The sequence below is a fragment of the Pongo abelii genome, chromosome 4, assembly GCF_028885655.2.
Source record: "Pongo abelii isolate AG06213 chromosome 4, NHGRI_mPonAbe1-v2.0_pri, whole genome shotgun sequence".
In the NCBI taxonomy this organism is placed as follows: Eukaryota; Metazoa; Chordata; class Mammalia; order Primates; family Hominidae; genus Pongo; species Pongo abelii.
In genome coordinates this window covers 146,641,832-146,667,441 of record NC_071989.2, presented here as the reverse complement: position 1 = coordinate 146,667,441, position 25,610 = coordinate 146,641,832, and the positions used below count along the sequence as shown (strand labels likewise).

Below are 25,610 nucleotides of genomic sequence, written 5' to 3'. Positions count from 1 at the left end.
TATGCACTAGGCACTTTATTTTCTGTCATGAAAAGGCTGGCCTGTTACAGGTGGGATTGGTCATTGCTCCCAGCCCATCAGTTTGACACTGCATTCTTGGTCTGTTCTGTGGGGACAGCCCTGGAATAGACACTGAGTATCTATCAGAGTAGGTACCCTGAGCAAACTTCCTTTCCCAAACCCTCTTCCTGCCCCTAACTTGATTTGGCTTGGTGGCTGGAGGAGGGGGAAAGCAAAGGAGACACCCCTTGACCACCTTACATCTTTGTTGGTTCATGGGTCTCAGCCCTTTCCTATCATCCCAAACAGCCTGAAATTGTTACATTTTGCTTTATGAATTCCTTTTGTAAAGTATTGTCAGTTTCAAAAAAAAAAAACCCAAAAAACTATTGTCTGCCTGTAATAGCAGGTGTGAGAGAAAATGAGGTGCCTGGAGCATATTTCTCTCTGACAATGGGGTAGAGGGCCTGACACCATGGGGCCTTTAATTGTAGCCCCCCAGCTTCATGTTCTCTAACCTTTCTGGAGAGAAGGGCTTGGGAAAGGCACATGAAGATAGGGTGGAGCTGGGGGAAAACAGGCCTTGTACAAAAGCCGAGTAGCCAGATGTTCACTTTTACAGCTCTTCTGTAAAACTGGCAGGGCAGATATAGATTAAAACGAAGGACAAACTCCATTTAAAGTGCATTACAGCTCAGGAACCAGCACCCCCTGGGCAGGAGAAGGGAGGGAAGGGCACAGAGGCCACATCAGTCTCCTTCCTTATCTAGGGCCACATGTCTCTCTCCTAGCTTTGCCAAGGGTGATTTACACCCCCAGCTGGAATGACTCTCTTTCTGGGCTGATTACATCGGCAAATGCCCCCCAGAGGCCACAGCAGGATGGCCATATTCAGAAGCAGCAGCCAATAAATCTCAGAGGTTTATATTGCGATTCTCAGTACTCCCTGCTGGCCCTCTGCCAGGCTGGCTGTGGAAGTAAGGAGGGGGTCAAGTTAGAGGCTTAAGGGATGAAACCCTCCACTTCCTTTCATCACCCTCTTCTTCTTCTCTCTTTCTATGCACTGCTTAGTTCTCATTCTTCCAAGCCATTCTGCTTCTGGCTTTATCCTGGCATCTTGTGGGAATCAGGCCCAGGCCCAATAAATACCCTTATGCTTATGGGTAGACGTCCTGTGTTCTGGGCACAGATGTGTTTCTACCTAGTTGTTTAATCCTGATAGAATAGCTTGCTCTCTGAAACTCTCATCATGTGAAAAGGATGGGCTCCTAAATGGTCTCTCCAGGCACCTTCCTCAGTGAGCTTTAGTCCAAGGAAATCTCTGCTATTTAGTGGAGAGTTTAATCTTCCATCTTCCCTCATGACACCATCGGGGCTGAATTTTGGAATCTAATGCCCCAGGTCTGCTCCCCCAGCAAAGCCATTCCACCTGTCTGCAACCCATCTTTGCAGAATCTTGAGCTTAATAACCACCCAGTCTTACCCTAGAAGACACTTAGGAGGGGAAAAAAACGAGATCATAGATGTGCAAATTCTAAGAAAAACAAATACTAGAAATGCAAGTGCCCTTGTGTTGGCTTGTTCAAGTTTTGTTACAAAATCTCTTTTGTGGTGGTGTCTGTTCTTTGATGTGTGGGTGAGTGGGATCCGGAAAGTGAGAAAGAGTGCTTTTCTTGGAGAAATACTTGGTTCTCCTAGATGGCGAGTTTCCAGCGGCAGCTTCCACAATGTCTTGCTAGGCGAAGTTGTCAGACAGCAGGTGGGCCGCCTCGGGAAGAGCAACCTCTTCCGCGCCAAGCCCGGCGGCTCCCGGGGCGCCGGCCCTCCCTCGCCCCCACCCCCGGCGTCCCTGGGTCCGGCGCTGGAGGCGCGTGGTGCGGACGCGCGCTTCGGAGTTGGAGGGCGGCGCCCAGGACCCTGGTGGGAGAGTGTGTGCGTCGCGCGGGAGGGCGGGAGGCGGGGATGGGAGGTGCCGGTCGAGGGAGCCCCGCTCGCAGAGCTCCAGGGGAGGAGCGAGGGGAGCGCGGAGCCCGACTCCCACAGCTCGCCATGGTGCGCCCCCTGAGCCCGCGACCGCTGCCGCCTGTAGTCCTGATGTTGCTGCTGCTGCTGCTGCTGCCGCCGTCGCCGCTGCCTCTCGCAGCCGGTGAGTGTCGGAGAGCGCACCGGCCGGGGGTACAGTGGGAGGGGGAGGTGAGGTGTAGGCGAGGCCCGGGGCACCTGTCCGGAGAAGGCGCAGCAGCCTCCCGGTGCATCCGAGCCGAGCCAGGGGAACTGGAACAGGAAGCCCAGGGCGCCTGCAAGAGGCTGCGGTCACACCTAACAGTGTACGAACTGAAGTAGACTGAGTGCCAGCAATGGCCTGGCCACCCAAGCATCTCCTCGCCCCGTTTTCCCCCCTCTTCCCTCTTTTGAGGTAGGTCTACACAGTCACAGGACAACCCACAGCCAGGTCACTACCAAGACAGCGTCTCTAAGGGGCGGGGAGAATCAGATCAGAAACAGAGTGTCATTTGCTCCACGTGGGCTTTAACTCTTCCATCTGCTTTAAGGACTGAGGAAGAAACTAGATACAGGTGAAGAAAAAGAAGTTTGTTAGAACTGACTTGTTTCATGACCTTCTGTAATTGCAGGCCTTGCAAGCCGTCTAGCACAGTGGCTTGCCTGTTGGATAAAAAATAATCCACAATAGATGTTTTGTAGATGTAGTTCAAGGCCTGGTTTTAGAACCAGGCCACTCCGCCAAGGAAGAACAGCCTGGGATCCGAGATCCCTGGAAGGCCCATGGCCTTCGTGAGTGGTATGGGTGTGTGGAATCTTATTATGCGGCTCCTGCCCAGAAACTGAATGGAGGGACTCCTGAGACAGAGAGACCACCACACTGCCCTGAGACCTCAGTCCACAAGGCAGTGCTGTAGAAATGCTGCCTTGAGACAAATATAGAAGGAAGGAGGAAAAACCCTGGTCTGTCCACCTGCCAACATCAGTAAGTCAGGGCAGCAAGACATCACCAGTCTGATTTGACTGCCCAGGAAATTTCACTAATCCTAAAGGTTATGGCTGCATGTCAGGATCAGGGGAAAACATTAAACACCTTTCTCATTAAATGGTTTAATGAAGCAGTGATGGTGACAGATCTATTTTCCACAGTAATGCTTGACAGCAATGACTTCTGGTTAAGTGGCCTCATTGAAAATCCATAAAACAGTCATCTAGGAGGTGCCATGTAGAGCCAAGTGCTCTTCAAGAGCACAGACCAACAGAGGGCTTTGGGGGTGGAAAATATCACTGCTCAGGGCCTGCTAAAGCCAAGCATATAGGAGACCTCCGATTCATAGGGAAGTGGTGTCAATGTACTGAAAATCATTCTGAAGTGAATAGGAGGCTGGAGACCTGGGTTCTAGCCTTGACTCGGTCTTGACTTGCTACATCCCCTGGTGTACATTACTTTTCTTTGTTCATCCAACTATAAAATGGGTACCTGGGTTGTGGGCCTCATTGATGAGAAACAAATGAGGATCTTGTGCCCTGAGGCATAGCCTGATCTGACCCATTCTGTAGCTACTCATTCTCTGATGAGCCAAAAAGCAGAAAATGAAGTTACAAAACCAGGTTGCTAACAAATCAATATGAAATAGACGTGGCAGTGGCTGCATAAATGAGGAGGTGGGGCAAGTAATAGCGGTATGGACTATAACAAGCTGGAAAAGGCATGACTTGTCAAAAGGGGGCAGTCATTACTCAACTCCACCCGTTACATGTGGGTCCAAGTGTTTCCATTTTTCAAGACAAATTGGAAATTAATAGTTTTATTTGAAATCTGATTTTTTTTGAGACAGGGTATCAATCTGTCACCCAGGCTGGAGTTCAGTGGTGTGATTCCAGTTCACTGCAGCCTCAACCTCCCATACTCAAGTAATCCTTTTGCCTTAGCCTCCCCAGTAGCTGGGACTGTAGTAGTGTGCCACCACACCTGGTTAATTTTTGTATTTTTCGTAGAGACGGATTTTTGCCATCTCTGATGCCCAGGCTGATCTTGAATCCTGGGGTCAAACAGTCTGCCCACCTTGGCCTCCCAAAGTGCTGGAATTATAGGTATGCATCACCACACCCGGCCTAAAATCTGATTTTTAAATGTTGGCCACTAATTACAACTTTAAGAAAATACTGGCTGGGTGCAGTGGCTCACGCCTGTAATCCCAGCACTTTGGGAGGCTGAGACGGGCAGATCACGAGGTCAGGAGATTGAGACCATCCTGGCTAACACGGTGAATACCCGTCTCTACTAAAAAATAGAAAAAATTAGCCAGGTGTGGTGGTGGGCGCCTGTAATCCCAACTACCCGGGAGGCTGAGGCAGGAGAATGGGGTGAACCCGGGAGGTGGAGCTTGCAGTGAGCCGAGATCGCGCCACTGCACTCCAGCCTGGGTGACAGAGTGAGACTCCGTCTCAAAAAAAAAAAAAAAAAAAAGAAAATACTGTGAACGTGCAAAAACAAACAAACAAACAACAACAACAAAAAACCAAACCACACACACACACACACACAAAAACAGAAAAAGAAAATACTGACGGGCATGGTGGCTCACACCTATAATCCCAGCATTTTGGGAGGCCAAGGGAGGTGGATTGCTTGAGCTCAGGAGTTCGAGACCAGCCCGGGCAACATGGTGAAAACCCATCTCTACAAAAGATACAAAAATTAGCTGGGCGTGGTAGTGCATGCATGCAGTCCCAGCTACTTGGGAGGCTGAGGTGGGAGAATTCACCTGAGCCTGGGAGGTCGAGACTGCAGGCTGCAGTGAGTGGCGATTGTACCACTGCACTCCAGTGAGTGCAGTGAGTGGCGATTGTACACTGCAGTCTGGGTGACAGAGATTAAAAGAAAGAAGAAAAGAGGAAAGGAGAAAGGAGGAAGAAAAAGAAAGGAACAGAACTATGCTGACTAAAAAAAACACATTTGTACACTGGATCAAATTATGACCTTTGCCCTGGATCAAGTCCTGTGTTTCACAATCCAGGAAACACAGGTTCTACCTTGTTGAGATGAAATTTAACATGGCCCCCAAGTTCTTTGTTGAGATGAATGCCCCTAAATCCATCACTGCTCAAACTTGATAAAGTGTCAACTAAGAAATTGTTTTCTTTTCAAAATGTTTACAACTCAATAGTTAGTACAGTTAAATATTTATGGCCGGGCACAGTGGCTCATGCCTGTAATCCCAGCACTTTGTTGAGGCCAAGGCGGGCAGATCACCTGAGGTTGGGAGTTCGAGACTAGCCTGACGAACATGGAGAAATCCCATCTCTACTAAAAAAAACAAAATTAGCCGGGCATGGTGGGGCATACCTGTAATACCAGCTAGTTGGGAGGCTGAGGCAGGAGAATTGCTTGACCCTGGGAGGCGGAGGTTGCAGTGAGCCGAGATCGCGCCACTGCACTCCAACCTGGGTAACAAGAGCAAAACTCCATCTCAAAAAGAAAAAAATTATTTTTAGTCCAGTTACGGCAATAGGACTTGAATCTGCTACTTTTCTTTGTGTACTTACCACTTATTCAGTACCTACCGGAAGTAACATCGTAAACTTGTAGAAATTCCTCAATCTTTTAAAATCCATGTTCCCCTTTTGGTAAATATATAAAATCTCATACCTTCCTTAAATACTTTTTGAAATCTCAAAAGCTTTTTTTTTCATCTTGTACATGTAAAATTATCAAATATGCTTTTTGGAAATACATATTTCCTAGAGAAATTCTGACATAGTTTTTCTTTTCCATAGGTTATTGGGGTACATACAGGTGGTAAGTTTGGTTACATGAGTAAGTTCTTTAGTGCTGATTTATGAGATTTTGGTGTACCCATCACCCAAGAAGTATACACTGCACCCTATTTGTAGTCTTTTATCCCTTCCCCCGCTCCCACACTTCCCCCCAAGTCCCCAAGTCCATTGTATCATTCTTATGCCTTTGTATCCTCATAGCTTAGCTCCCACATATCAGTGAGAATATACGATGTTTGCTTTTCCATTCCTGAGTTACTTCACTTAGAATAATAGTCTCCAATTTCATCTAGGTTGCTGCAAATGCTGTTAATTCATTCCTTTTTTTTTTTTTTTTTTTGAGATGGAGTCTGGCTCTGTCGCCCGGGCTGGAGTGCAGTGGCATGATCTCGGCTCACTGCAAGCTCCACCTTCCGGGTTCGCGCCATTCTCCTGCCTCAGCCTCCAAGTAGCTGGGACTACACATGCCCGCCAGCACGCCCGGTTAATTTTTTTTTTTTTTTTTTTTTTTTGTATTTTTAGTGGAGACGGGGTTTCACCGTATTAGCTGGGATGGTCTCAATCTCCTGACCTCGTGATCCGACTGTCTCAGCCTCCCAAAGTGCTGGGATTACAGGCGTGAGCCACCATGCCTGGCCAATTCATTCCTTTTTATGGCTGAGTAGTATTCTATTCTATCACAATTTCTGTATCCACTCATTGATTGATGGGCATTTGGGTTGGTTCCATGATTCTGCAATTGCAAATTGTGCTGCTATAAACATGAGTGTGCAAGTATCTTTTTGGTATAATGACTTCTTTTCCTCTGGGTAGACACTCAGTAGTGGGATTTGCTGGATCAAATGGTAGTTCTACTTTTTTTTTTTTTTTTTTTTTTTTTTTGAGATGGAGTCTTGCTGTGTCACCAGGATGGAGTGCAATGGCATGATCTCGGCTCACTGCAACCTCCGCCTCCCAGGTTCAAGCGATTCTCCTGCCTCAGCCTCCTGAGTAGCTGGGACTATAGGCACACGCCACCACGCCCAGCTAATTTTTTGTATTTGTAGTAGAGATGGGGTTTCACCATGTTGGCCAGGATAGTCTCAATCTCTTGACCTCATGATCTGCCTACCTCGGCTTCCCAAAGTGCTGGGATTACAGGTGTGAGCCACTGCGTCTGGCTTTTTTTTTTTTTTTTTCCCCCAGAGTTTCGCTCTTGTCCCCCAGGCTTCAGTGCAGTGGCTTGATCTCGGCTCACTGCAACCTCCGCCTCCCAGGTTCAAGTGATTCTCCTGCCTCAGCCTCTCGAGTAGCTGGGATAACAGGTGCCCGCCACCACACCTGGCGTTGGCCAGGCTGGTCTCGAACTCCTGACCTCAGGTGATCTGCCCACCTCAGCCTCCCAAAGTGCTGGGATTACAGGGGTGAGCCACCATGCCCAGCCTACTTTTAGCTCTTTAAGGCTTTAAGGAATCTCCAGACTGTTTTCCTCAGTGGCTGTACTAGTTTACATTCCCACCAGCAGTGTAGAAGTGTTCCCTGATCACCGCATCCATGCCAACATCTACTGTTTTTTGATTTTTTGATTATGGCCATTCTTGAAGGAGTAAGGTGGTATCACATTGTGGTTTTGATTTGCATTTTACTGATCATGAGTGATGCTGAGAAATTTTTCATATGTTGGCTATTTGTATATCTTCTTTTGAGAATTGTCTATTCATGTCCTTAGCCCACTTTTTGATGGGATTGTTTGTTTTTTTCTTTTTCTTTTTTTTTTTTTTTTTTTTTGAGATGGAGTGTTGCTCTGTCACCCAGGCTGGAGTGCAGTGGCATGATCTTGGCTCACTGCAAGCTCCGCCTCCCAGGTTCACACCATTCTCCTGCCTCAGCCTCCCGAGTAGCTGGGACTGTAGGCACTCACCACCATCCTGAGTAGCTGGGACTGCAGGCGCTCGCCACCACACCTGGCTAATTTTCTGTATTTTTAATAGAGATGAGGTTTCATCGTGTTAGTCAGGATGGTCTCAATCTCCTGACCTTGTGATCTGCCCACCTCGGCCTCCCAAAGTGCTGCAATTATGGGCATGAGCCACTGCGCCCAGCCAATTGTTTGTTTTTTTCTGGCTGATTTGTTTGAGTTTGTTGTAGATTCTGAATATTAGTCCTTTGTCAGATGTATAGATTGTGAAAATTTTCTCCCACTCTGTGCGTTGTCTGTTTACTCTGCTGACTGTTCCTTTTGCTGTGCAAAAGCTCTTTAGTTTAATTAAGTACCAGCTATTTATCTTTTTTTTTTTTTTTTGCATTTGCTTTTGGGTTCTTGGTCATGAAATCCTTGCCTAAGTCAAGGTCTAGAAGGATTTTTTCAATGTTATCTTCTATACTTTTTATAGTTTCAGTTCTTAGATTTAAGTTCTTCTTTTTTTTTTTTTTCAGATGGAGTCTCACCCTGTTGCCCAGGCTGGAGTGCAGTGGCACGATCTCTGCTCACTGCAATCTCTGTCTCCTGGGTTCAAGTGATTCTCCTGCCTCAGCCTCCTGAGTAGCTGGGATTACAGGCGCCCGCCACCACACCCAGCTAATTTTTGTATTTTTAGTAGAGACAGGGTTTCACCATGCTGATCAGGCTGGTCTCGAACTCCTGACCTCAGGTAATCCACCCGCCTTGGCCTCCCAAAGTGCTGAGATTACAGGCGTGGTGGCCAGATTTAAGTTCTTAATCCATGTTGAGTTGATTTTTGTATAAGGTGAGAGATAAGGACCCAGTTTCATTCTCCTACATGTGGCTGGCCAATTACCCCAGCACTGTTTGTTGAAAAGGCTGTTCTTTCCCCACTTTATGTTTTTGTTTGCTTTGTTGCCAAGATCAGTTGGCTGTACTGGGGCAAAACTAATCTCTGATGTTAGAGACAAAGATACTGCCTTTTCGATCCACCATCTGCAGTGGAGCCACCACCAAAATGCAGATTTTCATAACAACCTTTATGGAGAAAGCCATCACTCTTGAGGTTGAACCTTGGATACAAGGAAATGTAAAACCCAAGATCCAGGATAAGGAAGGAATTCCTCCTGACCAGTAAAGACTGATCTTTTCTGGCAAGCAACTGGAAGACGGATGTGCTTTGTCTGACTACAACATTCAAAAGGCGTCCACCCTTCTTGTGTTGAGACTTCGTGGTGGTCCTAAGAAAAGGAAGAAGTCTTACACTACTCCCAAAAAGAATAGGCCAGGCACTGTGGCTCATGCCTGTAATCCCAGCACTTTGGGAGGCCAAGGCGGATGGATCGCTTGAGGCCAGGAGTTCGAGACCAGCCTGGCCAACATGGTGAAACCACCTCTCTACTAAAATTACAAAACCCAGCTCGGTGTGGTGGCACATGCCTGTAATCCCAGCTACTTGGGTGGCTGAGGCAGGTCAATCACTTGAACCCAGGAGGCGGAGATTGCAGAGGGCTGAGGTCATGCCGCTGCACTCCAACCTGGGCAACAGAGCAAGACCTGGTCTCAAAAAAAAAAAAAAAAAAAAAAAAGGAAAAAAAAAGCATAAAAGAAAGAAGGTGAAGCTGGCTGTCCTAAAATACCATAAGGCGGATGAGAATAGCAAAAATAGTCACCTTCGTCAGGAGTGCCCTTCAGATGAATGTGGTGCTGGAGTGTTTATGGCCAGCCACTCTGACAGACATTATTGTGGCAAACATCTGACCTATTGCTTCAACAAACCAGAAGACAAGTAAAAGAAATGAAGACAGGCGCAGTGGCTCACACTTGTAATCCTAGCACTTTGGAAGGCCAAGGTGGGTGGATCACTTGAGGTTAGGAGTTCAAGACCAGCCTGGGCAACATGGTGAAACCCTTTCTCTACTAAATTAGCTGGGCATTGTGGCGGGTGCCTGTAGTCTCAGCTACTCGGGAGGCTGAGGCAGGAGAATCGCTTGAGCCCAGGAGGCAGAGGTTGCAAGGTTGCAGTGAGCTGAGATTGTATCACTGCACTCCAGCCTGACTCTGTCTCAAAAAAAAAAAAAAAGAAAAAGAAAAGGAAAGAAAAAAAAAAGAAATGAAGATACTGGTTTATTTGGGAGCACAGTGACTGGAAGAGGGCTTCAGGGTTACTGATAATGTTCTATTCCTTTATCTGGATTCTGGCTACACAAGTATATTCAATTTGTGAAATTCATTGAGCTATACATTTTTGATTCATGTACTTTTCTGTTACACCTCAACAAAAAGTTTATTACCAAGGAAGATGTACAAATGGCTAACAAGCACATAAAAATATGCTCAACATCCTTAGTCATTAGGGAAATGCAAATGAAAACCTCAGTGAGATACCACTTCATGCTCACGAGGATGGTTATAATCTTTTTTAATGGAAAATAACAAGAGTTGGCAGTATGTATAGAAACTAGACTCCTCGTACATTGCTGATGGGAATGTAAAATGGTGCAGCTGCTGTGCAAAACAATTTGGCGGTTCCTCAAAAAGTTAAACATAGAATTACCGTATGACCCAGCAATTCCACCCCTAGGTATGTATCCCAAAGAACAAAAAACAGGTGTTCAAACAAATACTTGTACATGAAATGTTCATCAAAGCGCTATTCACAATAACCAAAAGGTGGAAGCAACCCAAATGTCCATTAACTGAAGAATGGATAAACAAAATGTAGCATATCGATATAATGAAATGTTAGTCATCCATAAAGAACAATGAGGTACTGGCTGGGTGTGGTGGCTCATGCCTGTAATCCCAGCACTTTGGGAGGCCAAGGCAGGCAGATCATCTGAGATCAGAAGTTCAAGACAAGTGTGGCCAATGTGATGAAAACCCATCTCTACTAAAAATACAAAAATTAGCCAGGTGTGGTGGCGTGTGCCTGTAGTCCCAACTACTCAGGAGGTTGAGGTAGGAGGATAGCTTGAACCCAGGAGGTCAAGCCTGCAGTGAGCTGTGATCGCGCCACTGCACTCCAGCCTGGGAGATAGAGCAAGACCCTATCTAAAAAAGAAAAAGGAGAAGAAGCAGAAGAGAAGGAGAAGGAAGAAAGAAGAGGGAAGAAGGAGAAGAGTTGATGGTGTTTGATCTAAGGAGGTCGTGACACACATGGAGAAAAGTGGGCAGATTCCAGATGTGTTATGGAGTTGACAGAACTTGTTGGATTGAACACAGGCTGTGAAAGGAAGAGATGAATTAAGGCGCAGTGGTTCACGCCTGTAATCCCAGCACTTTGGGAGGCTAAGGTGGGCGGATTACCTGAGGTCAGGAGTTTGAGACCAGCCTGACAAGCATGGAGAAACCCCGTCTCTACTAAAAATATAAAATTAGCTGGGCATGGGATGGCACATGCCTGTAATCCCAGCTACTTGGGAGGCTGAGGCAGGAGAATCGCTTGAACCCGGGAGGCGGAGGTCACGTTGAGCCAAGATCACGCCATTGCACTCCAACCTGGGCAACAAGAGCAAAACTCTGTCTCAAAAAAAAAAAAAAAAAAAAAAAAAAGTTCTCCTAGATTTTTATCTTTGAACAGCTAGGGAGATGATGATGTTCTATTACCCCATGTTGAGCACCCTAAATCCTAGGATGCAGGGGCTTCCTTCCAGGCTGTGGAGGAATCTTGGTATTTCTGAGTAAGAGACAGGGTCAGATTACCCTTTCTTTCCTTCTGGAATTAGCTCTCTACCCCAACCCCAGCCAGTTCCACCTTCAGGTATTTTTAAATGATTTTTAATGGGAGACTCAAAGTTATTGCTGACTCCCATTTAGCACTCCCTTGTCCATTCTCAACTCTCTGGTTCTGATACTAGCCCTGCCCTGCCCATGGCATGGCTCTGCCTGGGGCCCCCTTCCTCTGTGCCTGTCAGGGTCATCAGGCTCGCCTTCAAACAACTATCCCGTTCGCCTCCCTGAAGGCTGAGCAGCCTCTCTGCAAACCCCTATTTCTTGTTGGGCCTGGTCTGTTCTGTCCAGACTGTGGCAGCTGCAGACTATCCAGTCCTGCTGGGCTTCTCTGTCTCTCCACACTTATTCTTAAAGGCCTTTTGTGCTACCCTAAGACTTTCACAAAGTTTCGTCAGGAATATCCCTCTCCCAGCCTCATGACTTGGTATTCCCAGACAGCTATTCTAATCTTATGTGAGCCTCACCTGGTATCTCCCTTTACAGGAGACCCCCATCCCACAGAAAGCCGACTCATGAACAGCTGTCTCCAGGCCAGGAGGAAGTGCCAGGCTGATCCCACTTGCAGTGCTGCCTACCACCACCTGGATTCCTGCACCTCTAGCGTAAGCACCCCACTGCCCTCAGAGGAGCCTTCAGTCCCTGCCGACTGCCTAGAGGCAGCACAGCAACTCAGGAACAGCTCTCTGATAGGCTGCATGTGCCACCGGCGCATGAAGAACCAGGTTGCCTGCTTGGACATCTATTGGACCGTTCACCGTGCCCGCAGCCTTGGTGAGGCTCCCATTATAGAGTAGACTAAGCTGGGGAAGCTGGCTCTTGGGGGTTGTTTTTTAATCCTGCAGGATATGGGCCACATGGTAGATTCTGATGAGGAGGATAATGAAGCTCTGCATTTGACATCAGGAAAGGTGGAGGGATAATGCTGGGATCTCCTTGGGGCCCCATAACACTGCCCTCTCTTCTCCCTACTTCCCCCTTTCTTACCTGGCAACATGTCAGTTCCCACTTAGCAGAGCTGTGAACCAGGCTGAGGCCCAACCTGGGGAGTTTCTGGAACAGAGGGTATGGACAGGAGATGGGAGAAAAAAGTCTTAACCCATAAATAGGCTCCAAATACCAAGTTCAGAGAGATGGGGAGGTAACATCTTGGTCCAGCCTTTAACAGAAAGAATACGCATTAACCAGCCAGGAGATGAAAGAGAGAGAAGGCACAGAAAGAGCCAAAGGGGAGCTGCCTGTCACTCTTTCCATAGGCCCCTTATTAGTCAGCTTTTACTGGACTCTGTTGCTGTAACAAAACAGTGACTTGCAAAACAAAGGTTTAATTCTTGCTCATGTTCTGTATTGGCTCTTTCATGGGTCTTCTTCATTCTGTGATCCAGGCTCAAGGTGCAGCCTCTGTCTGGGATGTTCCCTTCTCGTGGCAGAAGGAAATGAGCATTGGCAGAACCACATGATGATTTTTAAAGTTTCTGCTCAGATCTTATATACACTACGTCTGCTTACATTTCATTGAGAGAGCAAGTCACATGGCCAAGCCTGACATCACTGGATTGAGAATTATACTTCCCCCACAGGTAGATACCAAAAATCACATGGCAATAAGTGAGGATATATAATCTTACAGGGAAGGCAAAGAATGATTGGAAACAATAATACAATCTACCATTGTCAAAGTATTCATTTCTCTCCCTTCTGCAAGTAAAATACACCCACCTATTTTCTATGGAAGATGCCCTAAAAGCTCTGTTCAAACATGACATCAAGCCGGGCGCGGTGGCTCACAAGCACACCTGTAATCCCAGCACTTTGGGAGGCCAAGGCAGGCGGATCACTTGAGTTCAGGAGTTCAAGACCAGCCTGGCCAACATGGTGAAACCTCATCTCTACTAAAAATACAAAAAATTAGCTGGGCTTGGTGGTGGGTGCCTGTAAACCCAGGCTACTTGGGAAGCTGAGGCAGGAGAATCACTTGAACCTAGGAACCAGAGGTTGCAGTGAGTCGAGATTGCGCCACTGCACTCTAGCCTGGGCGACAGAGTGAGACTCTGTCTCGAAAAAACAAGCAAACAAACAAACAAACATGACATCAGGCTTCAAGTCTAGGATCTCATGATAGTTTCCAAATTGGGTCTGGATGTGGCTCCTCTTAATCTAAAAACTTACGAACTAAAAAGACAAGTCATCTGCTTCCTATACGTACTCAGCATACAATAACGGAACAGGGTCAGGATAACCACAACAAACATTCTCAGAAAGGGGAGGAATGGGCATCTAGGTGTGGTGGCTCACACCTGTAACTTCAGCACCTTGGGAGGCCAAGGCGGAGTATCCCTAAAGCCCAGGAGTTCAAGACCAGCCTGGACAACATAGCGAGCTCCCATCACTACAAAAAAATAAATAAATTAGCTGAGTGTGGTGGTGCACACCTGTGGTCCCAGCTACTCGGGAGGCTGAAGTGGGAGTATAGCTTGAGTCCAAGAGGTTGAGGCTGCAGTAAGCCATGATCACACCACTGCGCTCCAGCCTGGGTGACAGAGCAAGACCCTGTCTCAGATAAATAAATGAATGAATGAACGAATGGGAGACACACAGCAGACATTGATTCATAGCAATTCTGAAATCCTGCTAGACAAATGTTGTAAGGGTCCTCTTCCCTGGGAATAGGGATTGTTCTTTAATAAGGCCCTGTTTTTACTCTACGGGAGTAGTTGCCCTATCCATTGTTTTCCAGAGCTCTTGGCCCAGCCCTCTGGAAAGGTCCTTCCTCTTTCAGTTTTCTCTTTGGCCACATTTGAAAAGGGTATTAGGGACTACAATCTCCCTGAGGACTGAGCCGCATTCTCAGCCTGCATCCTGCCTGAGAAATGTTGGGGCATTTTAAGTCTCAAATAGTCATAGTCTCTTTTAATCTACGCTGGTAGCTCTTTGTAGTACAACTCTCTGAAAACATAATTGCTGTTTATATCTTTGATTTCTATCATCTCTTGTGCCTGTGGCCTTTCCCACAATTCAAGACATGCCTCTTTTTCTACACCTAATTAGAAGCACCTAGCCTTTATCAGGCTTCTGTGAAAGAGCCACTACTTTAGTCTTTTTTCCCTGAGTACATTTGTCCAACTGGCAGGACTTATTGGGTACCATCTTAATCAACTGAGAGATATCCACAAACAGTATGATAGCCACATACCTCATTTGGTCTTTTCCCCAAGGCTGAGTTGTAATCAACCTTATCACTCAAAGCATTTTTTTTTATGTTTTATCTTTTACCTTATGAATACGAGAAACAGTGGCATTTCTTCTTCTTCTTCTTTTTTTTTTTTTTTTTTTTGAGACAGAGTCTTGCTCTGTTGCCCTGGCTGGAGTGCAGTGGCGTGATCTCGGCTCACTGCAAACTTTGCCTCCCGGGTTCAAGCGATTCTCCTACCTCAGCCTCCTGAGTAGCTGGGATTACAGGCGCCTGCCACCATGCCCAGCTAATTTTTGTATTTTTAGTAGAGATGGGGTTTCACCATGTTGGTCAGGCTGGTCTCGAACTCCTGAACTCGTGATCTGCCCGCCTCAGCTTCCCGAAATGCTGGGATTACAGGCATGAGCCACTGCGCCCAGCACAGTTGCATTTCTTAATCCTGCAAGTCCTGAAATTTCTAGATTATCTTTTCCTCCACATTTGGGAACTGGCCAATTCTTTTCTGAACGTATATCTTGTAGTACCTTGCCAAATGCAGCCAATAGCAATCAAGACATACTAGTAAACTTCTGCTTCTCAGCTTCCCCTAACAGTACAAACTCATTCAGCATATAATCTTCCCAGTTATCACACGCAACAATTTTACCAGATGCTTTGCCACTGCATAATGAAGACGGCCATCTTTCCAGCCCCCAGTAACAGCTTCCTTACCACCCACTGCCCAGTACCAAAGCCAATGACATACATTATATTATTTTATTACTGTAGCACTCCACTTCTAGGTACCAATTGCATTTTATTTTTGCTGTTTTTTTAGTCGGAGTCTCACTTGTCACCCAGGCTGGAGTGCAGTGGCACAATCATAGCTCACTGCAGCCTCAACCTCCTGAGCTCAAGTGATCCTCCCACCTCAGCCTTCTGAGTAGCTGGGACTACATGTGTGTGCCACCGGACCCAGCTAATTTTAAAATTTTTTGTAGAGATGAAGTCCTGCTGTGTTCCCCAGGCTGGTCTCGAGCTCCTGGGCTCAAGGAATATTCCCGCCTCAGCCTCCCAGTTGCATTTTTTTTTTTTTTTAGATGGAGACTCACTCTGTCGCCTAGGCTGGAGTGCAGTGGCGTGGTCTTGGCTCACTGCAGCCACTGCCTCCTGGGTTCAAGTGATTCTCCCACCTCAGCCTCCCAGGTAGCTGGGATTACAGGCATGGGCCACCACGCTCAACTAATTTTTGTATTTTTAGTAGAGATGGGGTTTCACCACATTGGCCAGGCTGGTCTTGAACTCCTGACCTCAGGTGATCCACCCGCCTAGGCCTCCCAAAGTGCTAGGATTACAGGTGTGAGCCACCGCGCCCAGCACTCCATTGCATTTTTAGTAAGAATTTGCTAGGTTATGCTATTGTAACAACCAATTCCCAAATCTCTGGCTTTCAACAACAAAAATGTATTTCTTGCTCATGTTACACATCTGCTGGAGGCTTCTATGAGTTGGCCTTGTCTCTGTTCTACTTGTCTTCTTCACTGGAAGATCCAGGCTGGTAGAGGAGAAAGAGTAGCAGCAGAACCATGTGAGGATTCTTAAGTCTGCTCAGATGTGATTTACATCACTTCAGCTCACAATCCACTGGCCAAAGCAAGTCACGTGGCCCATCTTGCCATCAGTGGGGTGAGGAAGTTACATGGCAACAGGTGGGGAAGTATAATCCTCCCAAGGGGTGGGGAACAAATAATTGGAAACAATAATACAGTTTACCACACTCCTTGTTCCCTGTTTTCTACTCCTCATCCTAATCACTTCTCTTTCCAAACTTCCTCAGAGGCTTCTCCCTGAATCCTCTTGCCTCCCTACACTGTGTGCTGAGCACCATCGCATAAGTGTGATGGTGCTCAGCATATTTATTTATCTCACTTACAGCGTGGTGCTCAGCACAGTGTGCTTAACAAATGGTAGCTCTTATTATTCTTACAGCTTATCGGTGGAGCCCAGCCTATACCTTATGGCCCTGCATTTTTCTCATCTTTGCACAGCTTGCAGCTGGTTAGGTAGAGGCTGTGCTTTTCCTTTTCTCCACAGGGCTTTGAGGTCTGAGCCAGCAACTTCAGCCCCTCCAGCCTACCCCAACCTGGTCCTCAGCATTCTGGTGCTCCCCACCTTGTCTCTAGGTAACTATGAGCTGAATGTCTCCCCCTATGAAGACACAGTGACCAGCAAACCCTGGAAAATGAATCTCAGCAAACTCAACATGCTCAAACCAGGTGTGGAGGGCAACTAGGCTTGGGAACCAGAGGCTGGGGCTGGATCCTGGAGGAAGGGTGGCTGGGGAGGGGCACAAGTTGGGGGGCTTATAAGGGGAATGTTTCTAGCCTACCAGGTGACTAAGGAAGACTGTGTCAGGCTGGAAGTGTGAGCTCTGGGGCATGATCTGGTCTCACAGGGGTCTCCAAAGGACAGCAGTTATTAGGGAGGCATTTGAAGAGGGCCCATTAGGGCTCCCTGTTTCCACAAGGCAGGCCCCTGCAAAGGGCGTGGTGGGAGTGGCAGCAGCCCCAGGAAAAATTGTGCTGAAATGCAGTATTTACTTGCATTCAAGGCAGCTGGGAAAGTAGCCTTTTTGTCCCTGAAGACTAGGAAATTGCTTGTTTTCAACCATTCTAATGGGATGGGCGAGGTATTGGGCAGGAAAAGAGAGTGTGACTCTGCATGGGGTGACTCGGTGGGGAGCCATCAGTCTGGCAAGGACTGTGATGCATGTTTTTCAGGAAAGTGAGGCTATGAGTTAATTGAGGAAAAACATACACACATGCACTCTCTTTTTGAGAAAGATGTGAGCTTTAGAATTAGAATTTTGAGAAAAAGGCATAGAGTTTCATGCATGAAAAACTCTTAGTGACAAGATCAGCAAATAACCTGTTGCAATTACTTGATTGCTGTGGCTGCTGGAATATTCTGTTAATAGAAATATCACCATAATTTCCCAAGATTCAGAGTATGGGGAACAGAGTATACATGAATCAATTAATGAAAGATGGGCAGGTGACATTAAAATGGAACAGGATAGGTGCAGACAAAGCCAAAACCAAACCAGAAACCTAAAATAGAATTTGGCTGCATCTGTTTTGGACAGTTCTGAAAGTGCTTTAGAATGTTGCAGGTACTCTAGGTTATGATTTCTACCATCAGATCTCACAGCATAGCATTGAGGAAAGAGGTATGGTTATTTGAGCTTTCTGGTTGCCTGAATTCTAGATAAATGGGTGTTTGATACATATAGATGATGATAGTGATTATTCTTATTATTTTACCTAGTCAAGATGAGGAGTTGTGCCGGGCGCGGCGGTTCATGCCTGTAATCCCAGCACTTTGGGAGGCAGAGATGGGCGGATTACCTGAGGTCGGGAGTTCAAGACCAGCCTGGCTAACATGATGAAACCCCATTTCTACTAAAAATACAAAAAATTAGCCGGGCATCGTGGTGCGTGCCTGTAATCCCAGCTACTCGGGAGGCTGAGGCAGGAGAATTGCTTGAACCCAGGAAGCGGAGGTTGCAGTGAGCCAAGATCACGCCATTGCACTCCGGCTTGGGCAACAAGAGCAAAACTCCGTCTCAAAAAAAAAAAAAAAAGAGGAGTAGGATAGGGAAGGCTTCAGAACAGCAGGTAGATTTTGTGGGGAGAGGGGAAGCCCTGGATTAGGAGTGGGTTTATTCAGGACAGGCCTTCTTTTCCTACTATATCCACTACCTTCTTGTCAAATCAGGGGTTTTGCGGGGTTCCTGTGGAGCCTGGGCTGCAGGCGTGCAGAGGGCCTAGCCGACTGACTCCATGCCCTTTCCCCCCAGACTCAGACCTCTGCCTCAAGTTTGCCATGCTGTGTACTCTCAATGACAAGTGTGACCGGCTGCGCAAGGCCTACGGGGAGGCGTGCTCTGGGCCCCACTGCCAGCGCCACGTCTGCCTCAGGCAGCTGCTCACTTTCTTCGAGAAGGCCGCCGAGCCCCACGCGCAGGGCCTGCTACTGTGCCCATGCGCCCCCAACGACCGGGGCTGCGGGGAGCGCCGGCGCAACACCATCGCCCCCAGCTGCGCGCTGCCGCCTGTGGCCCCCAACTGCCTGGAGCTGCGGCGCCTCTGCTTCTCCGACCCGCTTTGCAGGTGTGTAGTTTGGGAGGACAGGGTGGGCAGGGATGTGGCACACGCCACTCCTTCGTGGCCATGTTTGTGTGCTGAGCAGGGTCTGACCCTCCCAGGGAACCGTGGACCCACTAGCTGCTTCACGAAGAAGCTACCTTGGATATTTTGTGAAAGTATTTTCTCAAAAAGGATATATATTTTTTTCTTTGCTATAAAACCTCAGGAAATATAAAAATGTATTTTAAAAAATCATTCAAAATTCTATCACCTGAAGATAATCTATCATACTTTGAGAAGCATTTCCTTCCAGTCATTTTCTGTCCAGATAACAAAGTAAACATTCTGAGAATATATTTGTGTCTTACTTTTTTTCTCTTACGGCACATATTTCATGAGCATTTTTCCGTGGAGGTGGTGTGGAGTAGTGGTAAGACAGGATCTGAAGTCAGACGGGTTTGAATTTAAATCCTGGGTCTCTGCAATCTTGAGCACATCACTTAACCTAAAAATTCCATCACTAAACCTAAGTTTCCGTTTAGTCCCCTGTAAAAACTGGGATAATAATGCAGACCTCATGGGATTCTGGTGAGAGTTAAATTACATAATTTATATAGAGTGGTGTAGAGTACCGGTGAAGAGTAAGTGCTCAATAAATGGTAGTGCTTATTTTTTCACTTACTGTCCTTTAAGAACTTTTTTCTTTTTTTCTTTTTTTTCTTTCTTTTTTTTTTTTTTTTTTTTGAGACAGAGTCCTCCTCTGTCACCCAGGCTGGAGTGCAGTGACACGACCTCAGCTCACTGCAACCTCTGTCTCCCAGGTTCAAGCGATTCTCCGGCCTCAGCCTCTCGAGTAGCTAGGACTACAGGCTTGTGCCACCATGCCCAGCTAATTTTTGTATTTTTAGTAGAGATGGGGTTTCACTATGTTGGCCAGGCTGGTCTTGAACTCCTGACCCTGTGATTCGCCTGCCTCGGCCTCCCAAAGTGCTAGGATTACAGGTGTGAGCCACCATGCCCAGCCAACAATTTGATTTTTAAATGCCTGCTTTATATTCCATGTATGGATGCCCTACACTTTATTTAACCATTCCTCTATTGCTAGATATTTAGGTTGATTTTTTTTTTTAAGACGGAGTCAGTGCAGTGGTGCGATCTTGGCTCACTGCAGCCTCCACCTCCTGGGTTCAAGGGATACTCCCCCTCAGCCTCCCAAGTAGCTGGGATTACAGGTGCCCGCCACCATGCCCAGCTAATTTTTTTTGTATTTTCAGTAGAGATGGGTTTCGCTGTTTTGGCCAGGCTAGTCTTGAACTCCTGGCCTCAGTTGATCTGCCCGCCTTGGCCTCCTAAAGTAGTGGTATTACAGGTGTGATCCACCGTGCCCAGCCAGGTTGCTTTTTTTTTCTTCTTCTTTTTTTTTTTTTTTTTTTTGAGACAGAGTCTTGCTCTGTCACCCAGGCTGGAGGGCAGTGTTGTGATCTCGGCTCACTGCAACCTCCAGCTCCTGGGTTCAAGCAATTCTCCTGCCTCAGCCTCCTGAGTAGCCTGGGACTATAAGTGCATACCACAGTGCCCAGCTAATTTTTGTATTTTTAGTCGAGATGGGGTTTTGCCATGTTGGTCAGGCCAGTGTTGAACTCCTGAGCTCAAGTGATCAGCCCACTTCAGCCTCCCAAAATGGTGGGATTATAGGCATGAGACACCATGCTTGCCCAACTCTTACTCTTTAATCTTTGTGCACTAATGTAATTATTACTTAGGATGTGCTGCTACTAGTACCATTGCCAGATCAAAGAACATGGGAAATTTGTAAGGTATTTGATAGATTTGATAAATATTCTCTTCAAGAAATTTGAAATTCTGATCTGCCTTCCTGTGTCTTCTTAGGACAAAACACTCACAGAATTGAAGCTATCATTCATTCAAGTGACATTTGTTGACAATAACCTTGGTTTGCAACTTGGTTCTCCTATTTAGTTGTTTGTAACCTTGGGCAAGTTACTTAACCTCTGAGACTACCACTTTCCTCATTGGTAAACTATCTTATAGTCAGGGCTCTTAATAATCATAATACTAACATTTACTGAATAACTAAATACTTACTATGGGCTAGATACTGTTTTAAGTACTTAACATGTATTAACTCATCTAAACCTCACAAGAACCCCAATAAGGTAAATCGATGCTTCTCTCCTTCCTTCCTTCCTTCCTCTCTCTCTCTTTCTCTCCTTCCTTCCTTCCTCTCCTCTTCTCTTTCTTTTCTTTCTTTCTTTCTTTTTCTTTCTTTCTTTCCTTCTTTTTCTTTCTTTCTTTCTTTCTTTCTTTTTCTTTCTTTCTTTCTCTCTCTGTCTCTCTTTCTCTTTCTTTCTTTCTGAGATGGGGTCTTGCTATGTTGCTCAGGGTGGTCTCCAACTCCTGAGCTCAACTGATTCTCCCACCTCAGCCTCCCAAGTAGCTGGGATTACAGGCGTGAGCCGCTATGCCTGGCTTATGCATTCTCTTATTTCATCCTCACAAAAATCCATGAGGTAGTGCTGCTGTCATCTCTATTTTATAGTTGAGGAAACTGAGGTTAAAGAAGCTATCCAAGATCTCATAAGTAGGGATCGTGGAGCCCAAACTCAGAGTGAAATGCTGTGGCTTCCAAGGTATGGTACATTTAACTGTGACAGGGGCACACTTCACAGAGGAAGAGGCTCTGGGCCAGGCTCTGAAGGCAGAGGAGGATTTGGCATGACAATGGGCATGCCAAGCTAAGGGGGCATGAGGGAGAAGGCTGCAGGCCAGACCCTCAGGAGTGACTCTTGAAATTTTTCTGGCCGAGTGCAGTGGCTCATACCTGTAATCCCAGCACTTTGAGAGGCCGAGGCAGGTGGATCACCTGAGGTCAGGAGTTTGAGACCAGCCTGGCCGACATGGTGAAACCCCATCTCTACTAAAAATATAGAATTAGCCAGGTGTGGTGGCACATGCCTGTAGTCCCCGCTACTCAGGAGGCTGAGGCAGGAGAATCGCTTGAACCTGGGGGGCAGAGGTTGCAGTGAGCCAAGATTGAGCCACTGCACTCCAGCCTGGGCAAGAGAGAGCGAGACATCATCTCAAAAAAAAAAAAAAAAAAAGGAAAAAAGAAATTTTGCTTCTTACAGATCACGCCTGGTGGATTTCCAGACCCACTGCCATCCCATGGACATCCTAGGAACTTGTGCAACAGAGCAGTCCAGATGTCTACGAGCATACCTGGGGCTGATTGGTGAGGCTGGGGGCATGTGTAGGGAACCCCATGTTGGCTAGGCCTGAGGGTCAGAATGCTCTGGAGATAAAGGATGTGATCCTGACATGGGTGGAAGAAGGTGGGAGCTAAAGTCAGGGTTAGCCTAGGCCCTGACTACCCTTTCCCTCTTCACTCCACAGGGACTGCCATGACCCCCAACTTTGTCAGCAATGTCAACACCAGTGTTGCCTTAAGCTGCACTTGCCGAGGCAGTGGCAACCTGCAGGAGGAGTGTGAACAGCTAGAAGGGTTCTTCTCCCACAACCCCTGCCTCAGTGAGTGTGCTGTACTTGCTCCCAGCCCCTGGGGCTGAGTCACCTGGACTCAAGGGAAGGAAAAGGGTCAACTCTGTGGCCCAGGCTGGTTCCATCCATCTCCACCAGACAGAGCATTTCCTAGCATAGGCTTTCATTGCCACAGCCCAGGCCTTTCTTCTGTCTCCCACTCCCTGAGAAACCTCCCATGCTACCTGTTCAACCTGTCTGGAACCCAGGGACATCTCCAGCTCAAGAAACAAGCAGAATGAGAGAGTATCCCACTTCCACCTCCCACCCACTTGCTCCCCTATAGCCCAGGGTCCCTGTGGCATTCCCTTTCCTTCCTTGGGAGCCTGAGAAATCTCCTGCCCCCATAACCTTCCAATGAGCCTTCTCTCCTCTCTTCAGCGGAGGCCATTGCTGCTAAGATGCGTTTTCACAGCCACCTCTTCTCCCAGGACTGGCCACACCCTACCTTTGCTGTGACGGCACACCAGGTAGGGCCCCCTCTGTTACACCCCTCAGACCTTTACTGGGCCGGCTGGGGAAAACCCAAACTAGGCAGACAAAGGGATAGAGGTGAGGGGCTGACCTCCTCATTGCCATGAATACTAGAGACCTCTAATGGGTACCTCAGGGGAAGGGGAATACTTCTTGACTGAGGCTGAGGTAGTGAAGGGGCTGAAAAAAATCCCCTGAGCTAACTCCATTCCATTTCTTCCACAGAATGAAAACCCTGCTGTGAGGCCACAGCCCTGGGTGCCCTCTCTTTTCTCCTGCACGCTTCCCTTGATTCTGCTCCTGAGCCTATGGTAGCTGGACTTCCCCAGGGCCCTCTTCCCCTCCACCACACCCAGCTGGACTTGCAGCCCACAAGGGGTGAGGAAAGGACAGCAGCAGGAAGGAGGTGCAGCGTGCAGATGAGGGCACAGGAGAAGCTAAGGGTTATGACCTCCAGATCCTTATTGATCCAGTCCTCATTCCCTCCACCCCGTCTCCACTTCTGATTCATGCTGCCCCTCCTTGGTGACCACAATTTAGCCATATCGTCTGGTGGTGACCAGCTCCACCAAGCCCCTTTCTGAGCCCTTCCTCTTGACTACCAGTGTCACCAGAATCTAATAAGTTAGCCATTCTCTATTGCATTGCAGATTAGGGTTAGGGTAGGCAGGACTGGGTGTTCTGAGGCAGCCTAGAAAGTCATTCTCCTTTGTGAAGAAGGCTCCTGCCCCCTTGTCTCCTCCTCTGAATGGAGGATGGAAACCTACTGCCTGCACTGCCCTGTCCCCGGATCCTGCAGAACATCTAGGCATCAGGAGCTGGAGCCTGTGGGCCTTGCTTTATTCCTATTATTGTCCTAAAGTCCCTCTGGGCTCTTGGATCATGATTAAACCTTTGACTTAAGACTTTGCTCTTTTTCCATTTTCTCAAATTTTGAATATCTGTAGAACTAGGGTGTTATAGATGAAAGAACACAGGCCAGGTGATGAGACACAGCAACCCTACCACCAACTGCTATATGACTTCAGGTATGTCTCCTAGCCTCTTTGTGTTCTTGACATGGAGTTGGAAGAAAAAATAGCTTATATGAGGCTGTGGACCCGGGATCTGTCCCAGCTCCAGCCATTTCTCAGATACTGCCTGGGATCTGCCACAGCAGCTGAGATGGGGATCCTTAGTCAACCACACCATTTATTGAGCACCTGCTTGGGTTATTGGCCTGCTCCAGATCATAATGGGGGCCAGAGGAAAAGAGAGAGTGGTTCTTTTTTTTTGACTCGGAGTCTCTGTCTGTCACCCAGTCTGGAGTGCAGTGGCACGATCTTGGCTCACGGCAACCTCCACCTCCCAGGTTCAAGCAATTCTGCTGCCCCAGCCTCCCAAGCAGCTGGGACTACAGGCATGTGTCACCATGCCCAGCAAATTTTTGTATTTTTATTAGAGACGGGTTTCACCATATTGGCCAGGCTGGTCTTGAACTCCTGACTTCAGGTGATCTGCCCGCCTCAGCCTGCCAAAGTGCTGGGATTACAGGTGTGAGCCACCATGCCTGGCCCAGAGATTGTTCTTGATCTCAGGGAATTTGTAATCCTATTGGGATAAGGACACACTCACCCAAGCAAAGTATAATAGTTGGAAGAATGTATTTATAGAGCTCTGGACATCTGCCTATTAATTGATTCACTCACTCTTTCAATAAGCATCTGATGAATGCTGACTCTGCAAGACACTGTTTTGTGTGCAAGAGATTCTGGGATAAAAGGACTCAGATCCTATGTTCAAACCTTTTACACACCAGAGGAGGGAAGCAGACAACAACAGTCCATAAGAGCAGTGCAGTATGACAAGTGATATATAATAATTATGATAATCCTTTTTTTTTTTTTGAGACAGAGTCTTGCTCTGTCACCCAGGCTGGAGTGCAGTGGCATGATCTTGGCTCACTGCAACCTCTGTCTTCCAGGTTCAAGCGATTCTCCTGCCTCAGCCTCTCAAGCAACTGGGATTACAGGCTCACGTCACCACGCCAGGCTAATTTTTTATATTTTTAGTAGAGACGCGGTTTCATCATGTTGGCCAGGCTGGTTTGAACTCCTGACCTCAGGTGATCCACCCGCCTCAGCCTCCCAAAGTGCTGGGATTACAGGCATGAGCCACCGTGCCTGGCCCTAATTATGATGATCCTCATTTATGGAGCCCATACTGTGTGCCAAGTACTACTGTGCATTAACTGTGTGCAAATACATGCATTAATTCATTTAATCCTCCAGCAACATTTGAGTTTGTTAATCACAAGCTATTAATATGTGACCTTGGTCTTAACCTCACTGGGCCTTACTATCCATATCTGTAACATGGAAAACCATGGCACCCACCTCATGAGGAATGAGATAATCCATGTAAAAGCATTGTGGCTGACACACAGTAAAAACTCACAAAAGTTAACAATTGTGTGTTTTTGTAGAGAATTTGGACATTACAGACAATTCTAAAGAAGAAAGAAAAATCTTTAAGCTCGCACTCTCAAGTGTCCAAACTGTTCCCTGCATGTCTGTGACCTTGAGAATCTATGGGCATGTGTAATGTTACATAAGTGGGGTCACACACTGGATAGCAAAGTGCAAGACACAGACACCGTTCAGCATCCATGAGTAGAGTTGAGCTATATCATTCTATTTATCAGCTGTATGACATGAACTTATATGAATGCATATTCATACATGCATAGTTTATTTAACCAGTTCTGTGTTGATGGATATTTGGTTGTCTCCCCATTCTTCTCTGAGCCAAGTTTAAGACAGTGAGGGAGGTGACTGTGGTTAGG

The 25,610-nt window shown here is 47.1% G+C and overlaps 1 protein-coding gene and 1 pseudogene across 1 annotated transcript; both read left to right on the top strand.

Annotated features, from left to right (window-relative positions):
* Window positions 1-1,849: 1,849 nt before the first annotated feature.
* On the top strand, window positions 1,850-23,691 carry GFRA3 (GDNF family receptor alpha 3). Its single transcript, XM_024246957.3, has 8 exons — window positions 1,850-2,146; window positions 11,921-12,208; window positions 16,790-16,882; window positions 18,466-18,778; window positions 21,904-22,007; window positions 22,169-22,303; window positions 22,694-22,782; window positions 23,012-23,691. Exons 1-8 carry the CDS (start codon window positions 1,963-1,965, stop codon window positions 23,099-23,101), a joined length of 1,296 nt encoding a protein of 431 aa, XP_024102725.2. The 5' UTR covers window positions 1,850-1,962; the 3' UTR covers window positions 23,102-23,691.
* LOC112133378 (ubiquitin-ribosomal protein eS31 fusion protein-like) lies at window positions 8,316-9,621 on the top strand (annotated as a pseudogene).
* Window positions 23,692-25,610: the final 1,919 nt, after the last annotated feature.